Source organism: Bombyx mandarina, chromosome 06 (genome assembly GCF_030267445.1).
Source record: "Bombyx mandarina strain Sakado chromosome 06, ASM3026744v2".
In the NCBI taxonomy this organism is placed as follows: Eukaryota; Metazoa; Arthropoda; class Insecta; order Lepidoptera; family Bombycidae; genus Bombyx; species Bombyx mandarina.
In genome coordinates, this window is record NC_143213.1 from 9,229,904 (window position 1) to 9,239,451 (window position 9,548).

General features: G+C 34.5%; 1 protein-coding gene across 1 annotated transcript; it reads right to left on the reverse strand.

Moving 5' to 3' along the window:
* Nucleotides 1–4,326: 4,326 nt before the first annotated feature.
* On the reverse strand, nucleotides 4,327–8,819 carry LOC114241348 (uncharacterized). Its single transcript, XM_028172159.2, has 2 exons — nucleotides 8,333–8,819; nucleotides 4,327–5,700 (listed from the first exon to the last, which is right to left on the reverse strand). The coding sequence occupies exons 1-2, from the start codon at nucleotides 8,519–8,521 to the stop codon at nucleotides 5,560–5,562; spliced, it is 330 nt and encodes a 109-aa protein (XP_028027960.1). The 5' UTR covers nucleotides 8,522–8,819; the 3' UTR covers nucleotides 4,327–5,559.
* Between the last annotated feature and the right edge of the window lie 729 nt (nucleotides 8,820–9,548).

The window sequence follows — 9,548 nt, forward strand, 5'->3', positions numbered from 1 at the left end:
ACCATTAGGTATATTTCTTATTGCTTTTTCTATGCAGATGACCACGTGGCCCAATCCATCTTAAGTACTCATCGTTGCCCATGGACATCAGCAATTCCAGGAGCACAACCAAGCTGTTGCCTACTAGCCTGCGCTGCGTGCTCGCCAGTCTTCTATGAACGTAATGACAAAACTAATCATATGAGCAACGATTTTAAAAACTGTTGCAACATTCTCGTACTAGCTGACTGCATAAGACATAAGCTCACAACTCAAGTTAATTTGTGATAGACACTTAGCTATTTAAGGTCAAAAACTCCATTGTAGTAGAATAACAGTGATATTCTTTCTACGACTCTCTTAGATAAGACGTTACCGAGTTGTGCGACTTACGCTATTGATCATATTCCGTAGACATCTTCATTTTCTGAAGGTCATGTCTAGTTTGATGATTGTTTTCTTATCACTCATTTCACAATCCCTCTCCACGTGTCTATCTTTGGCAGTCCTAAATGCTTTGGTATAGGCATGTCGCTAAGAGATCCTATAAATTTTGACCAACGGATAGATAAGCGGTTACGTAGTCTTTTCTAGTGGGATTTCAAGCAGTGTGTCCAAATTAGGTTAGTATATGCTAAAAACAGATTGTAGACAGTCTAGTTGTTGTGTTAAGCTCTTCGAGAATGGACAAGTTTGTCCGGCAAGCGGTCCATGGGATGCGTAACATACGTCTCCAACACCACATCGGGAATGCCTCGATCTTGGATGTAACTTTAGTATCGTTCAGGATTTCAACCCCTTAGAGGAAGATTAAATAAACCAATGTACGCCTCACTTTTGTTTTACTTTAGTGTAATAAATGCTTTATATATGTTTACGAATTACACGAATGACGAATGCACTGTGAAAAAGTAAGGTCGTGTAAAAAAAAAACATATTATCACCAGTTTTTTTTTAATAATTTAAAAAAAATGTCGTACAGTGCTATTGCATATAGATAAAGACTTAGACATTGGGTCTTTTATATATTTTGGAAGCATTCACATTAATTGAGTCTGCGCTGAAAAAAAAAACATTTCAGTTCTCCTCTTTCCTTTTTTTGGGCGGGTCAGAGATATACTTTGATTTATTTTTACTTGCAAACAAAACACAAGTCTACATTACGACTTAATTCGTATGTACGCCTCTTGATGTATAGCGTGGAGGTTTTCCACATAAACCATGTCGTAATTAATATACATGCTTATACAAGCTATAGCATGAACAATTGTGCACCAGATCCGCTTTTGCTTTAAGCTTTTTTTTAAAAAAAGACAAGGTCTAGATCTAAATCTGACATTCATAAAAATTTTATGATTAATTTCAAAACCTTTGTTACTAGGAACAATTTGAATGTACGATCTATTTATTTTTAATGTTTCTAAGGCTCTTTCTTAAGCGGACAGACTGTAGAAGTCTTTGTGTATTCTTGAATTTCTTCTAAAGGTACAAAGGTGTATTACATAGAAAATTCAAACGTAAGGTTTATAAATACTGAAAGGTACTATTGATGATATGTTTATAAATTGTTATTAACAATGAAGTGAGTTATTTTCGTACTTGATAGCATCTATATATAGAAAAATGAATTGCTGTTCGTTAGTCTCGCTAAAACTCGAGAACGGCTGGACCGATTTGGCTAATTTTGGTCTTGAATTATTTGTGGAAGTCCAGAGAAGGTTTAAAAGGTAGATAAATATGAAATTCGGACTCGAACTCGGAATTAAATAAAAATAAAAATTTTGTTTTTCCTTTGATGTGTCCCCCGTCGAACGGATTCCTTTTGTTTGTTTTAAGTTTATTTTATACAAAAGTTTAGGTCTTTTATTGATAGATTGAGGCACGACAAAGTCTGCCGGGTCAGCTAGTAAACAATAAATGTTTAATTCAAACGACTTTAAAAAGAAGTGACATATGTCTTTTTTCGGAAAATTTATGTACCTACATCTATTATCTGGGCGCACACAGACACAAACTTCCTTTTCGTGTTCACCGTACGTACCATAAGTTTATTCAGCAGTGTTTTTGTCGTTGAGATTTACGATCCTTATTACGAGGGTTAAAAGAGGCACATATTAAAGCATGCTGTTATAAAACCTTCTTGCGTGTGTGGTGTTTTTGAGAGGAGAGAAGTTTGTGTTTTACGACCATTATAAAATAGAATTTCATTATTTTTTATTTGGCATCTCAATATATTTATCATTTACTTTTAATGTAAATTCATATTATTTAAGAATGCCAAATTACGTACAAAATATCACGAATAGATTGTAACACAGACTGAACTTCAAAAGTCTGTCCAAATACCAACCGAATAAACATTGAAAATAAGTAAACAGGATTTGCATCTACTGCTAAATTATTTGTCTATTATATGAGAACTAATACAATTACTGACTGTATGCGATATTGCCTGTCTTCAGTTGTTGGACTGACCATGACCACAAAACATATAAATGTGTCGATTACAATGGCTGTCGAAATAATGCTGTTAAATCAAACATTGTAACAGAAATCACGACATAAAGTACGTACTATATCATCTGTATTTTCTTCATTTATTGTTTGACTTCATATTGTTAATTCTTTTGTATGTTTAATAATGTACTAGACCGAGATGACCGAGCTTAGCTCGGTTTTTTTTGATAACGCCGTCTTGTTGTGTCTTTAAAGCGGTTAGTTGCCCTCAATTACGAAAAATAGTATTATTATTCGCCAATAGATGTCGGGAAGAGTTGATTATAATTATTGAAAACACGAATAAAACAACATTTTCTGAAAATAAATCGTATAGCCCCCGAAATCCCCTGTATACTAATTTTTATGGAAATCGTTGGAGCCGTTTCCGAGGTTCAGATTATATATGTATTAATAGGTATACAATAATTGCTCGCTTAAAGGTATAAGATGTCTACGTAATACTGTAAGTTTCCTCTGAAATATAATTTCAACGTACTGGTGATGACTGAAAGATGGTTTACCGCGTCTTTCGTAGCATTCTATGGCTTGAAATTGAGTTTGTCATAAAATAATATTATAATTATATATTAAAAATCTACTTTTGATAAATACGTACGTACTAGAAAAAAGTAAATTCGGTCATAGCGACTATTACATACTGTAAATTAGACCTACTGATTTTATCTACATAGACATCACCACTATGTACGAGTATATTCCATGATGAACTGGAGCTTGACTCAGTCAGTAAGTATCTACAGCAGGCATCATTGCGCCACTTCGAAAAGGCGGCACGACATGAAAACCCTCTTGTCGTGGCCACTGGGAATTACATACCCGATACTCTAGACCAAATGGTAAACGGTCGACGTCGCCCTAAAAACGTCATTATGGATCCTCCCGATCCATTACGAATGATTTTAGGTACCACAAACACCGGTCACCGTCCACGTCGAACCCGTCGCTTGCGACAAAGGGCTCGACGAGTGAAATAAGCCGAATCTTCTCAGTGGGTCGCGTTTCCAATCCGGTGGTAGATTCTCCGAAGCACTGCTCTTGCTAGGTCCAGTGTAACAACACTCCCGGTTTGAGCCCCGTGAGCTCACCTACATGTCAACGAGAAGCTGAAATAGCCTCTCAAGGATATCAACATAGGTAGGGAGAAAAACTAGTATATGATATGTTTCATGTTATACAAATGCATATTGTTACAACTTCTAAATACAATCACAATAAAGTAAACGTTGGTATGACATGAAAAATAAGGTCTCATACTTGTATGTCTATAATGGAATTTCACGTCGTGCATAGTAATCCGTTTATCCAAAATGAAATACGAGCATTGGCTAAAAGATTGACAGCCGTGAAATTAACATGAAAGAAAATGTCCGACACCACGCCACCGGAATTCATAACGTGATGAAAATACTAAGCTTTTTGAATGTCATTTTTGTAAAATATAGTTTAAAAAATGACTATAATATTGTGTTGTTTTTTGTTACGATAACCAGCCCAAAATAGTAAATTACTGAATGCAGTTAATTAGGTTTTCTTCCAATTGCTGGAATATTAATAATAGCGCGGTTTTATTAGTTTTTTGGTAGTTAAACTTCATTACGTTAAAATTAGCATTGTGAGAAAACAGTTCAATTATTTTTTTATTTTGCAATTGTTGAGAATAAAATGACCAGACACGCAAAAATCTGGTGACCTGACACTAAAAAATCCAACCAACAAAAAGTTGAATGGTTTTCTTACAAATTAAATCAGGAGGTCGTTCAATATTTTGTTTAAGGACAATTGTTTTATATTACGGTTCTCTAATTCAGAAAATAAAAATAATCAACATAGCGTTTATGAATTTTTTTACTCAATATATATATAACAATGATAGTAATAAATTCAAGTTAGTCACTATTAAATTATCAAAAACTAACATGACAGCAACTGACGTACAAATAATTAAAGAAAATTAACTAAAATTCTTCCGATATATTTTAATTATTTCTAATTTTTTTCCGACTAAAACGAGATTCCTATTGTTAAACTTACATCACTAAAGTTTTCAGTGCTTAACAAAATTTTAAGATAACTTTTAATATTTTTAAAATATTTATCTACGTATTTTGGAGTATGTAGCCATTATAAATACAACACAGTTGGGAATTATTGAAAACGTTTGACTTATCATTATATTACATACGAGTCTAAAGCGTTAAATAAGTCTCATATTGAAGATCTTAAACTTAAAATTTTAGGTAAGGTTTTTTTTAATCAAAACCTCAGGAGGTTAATGAATTACCAATATGACTTGCTTTCTTTATTACGATACAAACGCCTTAATATCAAGCACTTAATATTTTTTACTGACTTTTCTAACATCTTACAAATACGTTTTTCGTAATAATATGAATATCATTTTGGCAATTTAACTTTAACTATAGCGTATTTAGGAAAAACAAATCTGCCACTAATATTACAATATCATTGTCATTCAGAAAACCAGAACGATTAAGCATTCGATCTGAATTGAAAATCTCCTTATTTTTTATTTGAAATTATAAATAACCTTTTACGTTGGATTTAAACCAGAAAATGAAAGTATAAATCACAAGATTTGAAAATAATTAGTATTAAACAACCAATAACAACGGATTGTTTATCTACAGATGTTAAACAGACTGTGTTTGTACACCATCAATGCTCTGATTGTGTAAACAATATTCATAGATTCATTAGCTAATAGAGAGACATTTATCAGATAAACGAAATCACATAGATTTTATATTTGAAATATTTTAAGATAGTTCTGGAAGATTTTTATAAATATACTAGAGACGTTAACTAATTTAGCAGCTTGATAGTATTAGTGGCAAATATTTTACATTCTTTGCAGAATAAACTTATTTAAAATTTAAAACAATCTAAAAACTAAGAAACAATTACGCAATAAGATTACAGTTAAATATCACACACGGAAATTGTTGCGGGTTCAAAACTAATTACAAGAATTTCTTTTATAATTCCACATTTATAGTTACCGCTGTCTTCCATTTCGAGATCATTTCCTGTAAACTTTGACTAGAGGTAAATTTCAACCTCGAAGTTGAGAGGATGATGTCTTTGGCTTTTCATTCTGACGGTGACAAAGGAGTAGCCGACACCGCCTTCCGTGATGTTAGCGCTGGCGTGGGAGAAGTCATTGTCAATAGCTGCGACACCCTGGAAAAGGAAAAGCATATTAATTTTACAATAAACAACGACTAACTTGCTGGTGCTGTGGTAAAACTTTTTTGTTATTGCTTAGATGGGTGGACAAGCTCACATCCCACCTGGTGTTAAGTGGTTACTTCAGCCCATAGACATCTACAATGTAAATGCGCCACCCATCTTGAGATATAAGTTCTAAGGTCTCAAGTATAGTTACAACGGCTGCCCTACCCTTCAAACCGAAACGTTACTGAACTGCCGTGAAGCTGTAATGCTTTCACTTAAAGTACTATTCCAAATCGGACGATTTAGTGGATTCTTTTGTCAGTTTAACTGTGTTCAATATACCACCAAGAGGTGCCAAGTTTCAACCTAAAAAACATACTGCAAGTCCGCATGGGCAAGTGGTTCCATTTTGCCACTTTTTTTTAAAAGGGCAGAACAGCCCTGTCCTATTAGCATTCACAATGTTAGTGTCTGTGAACCCGCTGAAGATGATTTGGGCAGTGAGTTATGTATTCATTTAAGTAAGCACAGCCGCAGAGTGATAGTGTAATCGGATTCGAAGAAGAGAATAGTTCTCTAGCTATATTATGAGGACCGGAACAAGAACGTTTAACTAACGAGTAACTTTGCGCGGGTCTGAGGTTTCCTATAAGCTCTTAACTAGACGATGACCGAGCTTTGCTCGTTTTTTTTTATAGCGCCCTCTTGTGTTGCTCTCAATTAAGAAAAATAGTATTATTGTTCGCCAATAGATGTCGGGAAGAGTCATAAAGTTGATTATCGATAAAGTTGATAATTAAAAACACGAATAAAACAACATTTTCTGAAAATAAATCGTAGCTAGATCGATTTATCGCCCCCGAAATCCCCTGTATACTAAATTTTATGAAAATCATTGGAGCCGTTTCCGAGATTCAGATTACATCTATATATATATACAAGAATTGCTCGTTTAAAGGTATAAGATAAGATATCAGCTAGAGAGAAAAATTTAAGACGTTCTGCTAACGTTAAAAGTTATTAAATGTCGTCGCGACGTCCTTGAAACAATCAATTTCTTTTATATTTCGTTCCACAGCGAAAGAAAATTCGTGGTGAATTATTAATAAATAAATAGTTATGTTTTACTGTATTTAGTGATTGGCGGAGCCCCTGCCCATCACATCTAACCTTGATATTTGAGGTTGTAGTCTTAACTATGTGGCATTACCACTGGCTCACCCTTCAAACCGAAATACATGATTTGATTAAATTGGCAGAATATGCCAATAAAACGTGCAGGTGTGCAATGCAGACCGTTTCGATGTTGAGCCGTATGTCTTATTTAACGTTTTAGGTTATTGCTGACTGCATAATTATATTTGTTTTAAGATATCATAATTAGGTGAAAATCAATAAAATTAGCTGGCCTTTTTAGTGATCGATTATTGTTAATGCGTTAGTTTTACAACATAATTTTTGTTTATTTCAAAAGATTGGAATTGGAAAACACAACTCTCATACTCCTGCAATACCCCTAGTGGCAGTGAGGAATGTGGATCTTCGCAACGATCTGGGTCACGAAACCATCCGTAAATATCTTAAGCCATCGTCGGAACACTACTACTTCACGTCAGTGGCGAGGCTCGATAACCCACTTATCGTGGACGCCATAACTATACTCCACCCAGGTCACAGAGCAGTCAACCACCTACGGTCCTTACGGACGTTACAGTTGCTTCTGATCTATTCTCGTTGCTGCTTGAGACTACTAGTACTAACGCTAGGTGCAACCAAGGCGTTGATCACCGAACTCGTCGAAAATTTCGACGTGACACTTCAGATCGAGGTCAGGCTGAGTTTCACGTCAGGTCTTCTGACCGGGTCCCGATCCCGATGCGGCGGTAGAAGCATCAACTACGTGAATCTTGATCTATTAGGTCTCTTTGGGGGGCAGTTGTTGGAAAACCCTCCCTTGGCTGGCCCCTCGAGTAGGTACGTCCACCAGTCCTAGTTAAGCTGCTAGGTTTTCGAGATAATCGTAATCCCTACATCCAAAAAAAATTACGAAAAAGTAGTCAAGCCGTTATAATATATGTTAATTAGTAAGGTTGCATGAGCAATCAACTATTACATAAGATTATTTAAATAATGTTATGAAATATTTCTAGAATGTTAGAATGTATGAGTAATAGGTCTCCATATGAGTTATTTGCGCACCATTTTAAATTGCAATAATAGAATTGTAACGCGAATAACTGAAAATGTTTCTCATTTTGAAGTAAATGGTTTTGTAGTATGTAATACTTAATATAAGTGCAATAATATCTGCATGTATGTACTTTCAAATTGCGGAATATTATTTTATTATGCATTTTGTTATCAATTTTCTACAGCAAAATGTATTTAGAACTAATGAAAATAATTTATATTACTGGTAAACAAAATATTTCATTTTAAAATTTTCCTCAAGTCATCATTGTCAATTTTTTTTTCCGAACTTTTTATAAATAACATATTAGTCTTAGAATTTAAAGTATATTTAAAGACGTCATTATGGTAATAAAGTCTATAAATTTGTAATTTTTCTAATACTTATTATACGTACGTGGGTAGCTACAAGCATAACCACAACAAAATTATCCAAACAAATACCGACCTTAATAATCCGCTTCTCAGGGTCGGTGTAACTCAATGTCTTTATTCTCTTCTTGAACGGAATCGCGAAATCTTTGACCCTTTGATGAAAAACCATCTTCCGGTGCACCGTGTCTCCAACGATCATGTCGTATGCGCCGCAAAAACACACCACAGACACAGACAATAGGAGCAATAATACTAAACGCATTTCGATTTCATTTCCCAAAGTACAGTGTGTACTCGGGTCGCCGCTCGACCGATGACTAACAAGAACAAACCGTTGATAACCTCTCGATAACTACGCTGGTCAACAACTACGAAACGGCTTGGATTTGCCAAATTAATTTAACGCTACGATAAATAGATTTAATTATACGTCTGTTCGTATTTAGATAATACGCCGTATTGTTTACTTAGCCGTTTCAATATGACAATGGTGAATGTTTAATTGTTTTCCTTGTTTGGGGTCTTTGAATGCGCTTCTGAAGTTGGTACACTCCGTTTCTATTCGTAATATTCATTTGATAGGTATTTAAATGGTACTGTTGTTAATACGTTACGCTTTCTCTTGTGCATTGTAGTAGTTAATTTGGTGAATTTAACTTGTTTAAAAAAGACTAAAGGAATTTTGATTATTATTTCTTCTACTATTTATGTCGTAAGGCAGCAGTAGAAACAAGAGATAAAAAATATAATGGGTACTGTGGTAAAGTATACTAATCACTCGATTCCAGATGAGCTGCGATCTCATCTGCCAATGCCAATTTTTTTTTACACAATTCATTTTCCTGTCACCGAAGGAAGATACTTTTTGAACGTTCTTTTTTTTCATTTCTTCCTTCGATTCCTTCAGTAAACTTTTTTCGCTGACAGAATGATTAATGACCCTGTCACTTAAAAACTTGAAACTCGCAAAAATCCCTGCGGAAGGTGCGCTTTTGACAGTCGCATTTTCGAATAGTCATCATCTCAATCTAAAAGTTTTAAATTGCTTTTACGAAGTTTGAGAAGTATTGAGATTTATATGATTTATAACAGAATTTGAAATTAACGGGTCGCGTAAAAGTATTCTTCTTTCAATTCTTAATCATTAAAGATAATTAAATAAAAAGCTTTATTTCCCTTGTAGGAAGCCGAGGTAACGCCCTATCTGACAGTGAGTGGTTACCATCGCCAGCAGCCAAGCCGCTGTCTAGCTGTTAGGTACTCCGCAAGTCTTGTTTAAAGAAACAATA

Coding starts and splice junctions, on each gene's coding strand:
- LOC114241348 (XM_028172159.2), bottom strand. CDS start 8,521: ATGCGTTTAGTATTATTGCTCCTATTGTCTGTGTCTGTGGTGTGTTTT. Junction 5,701..8,332: donor CTGAGAAGCGGATTATTAAG/GTCGGTATTTGT, acceptor TTCCTTTTCCAG/GGTGTCGCAGCTATTGACAA.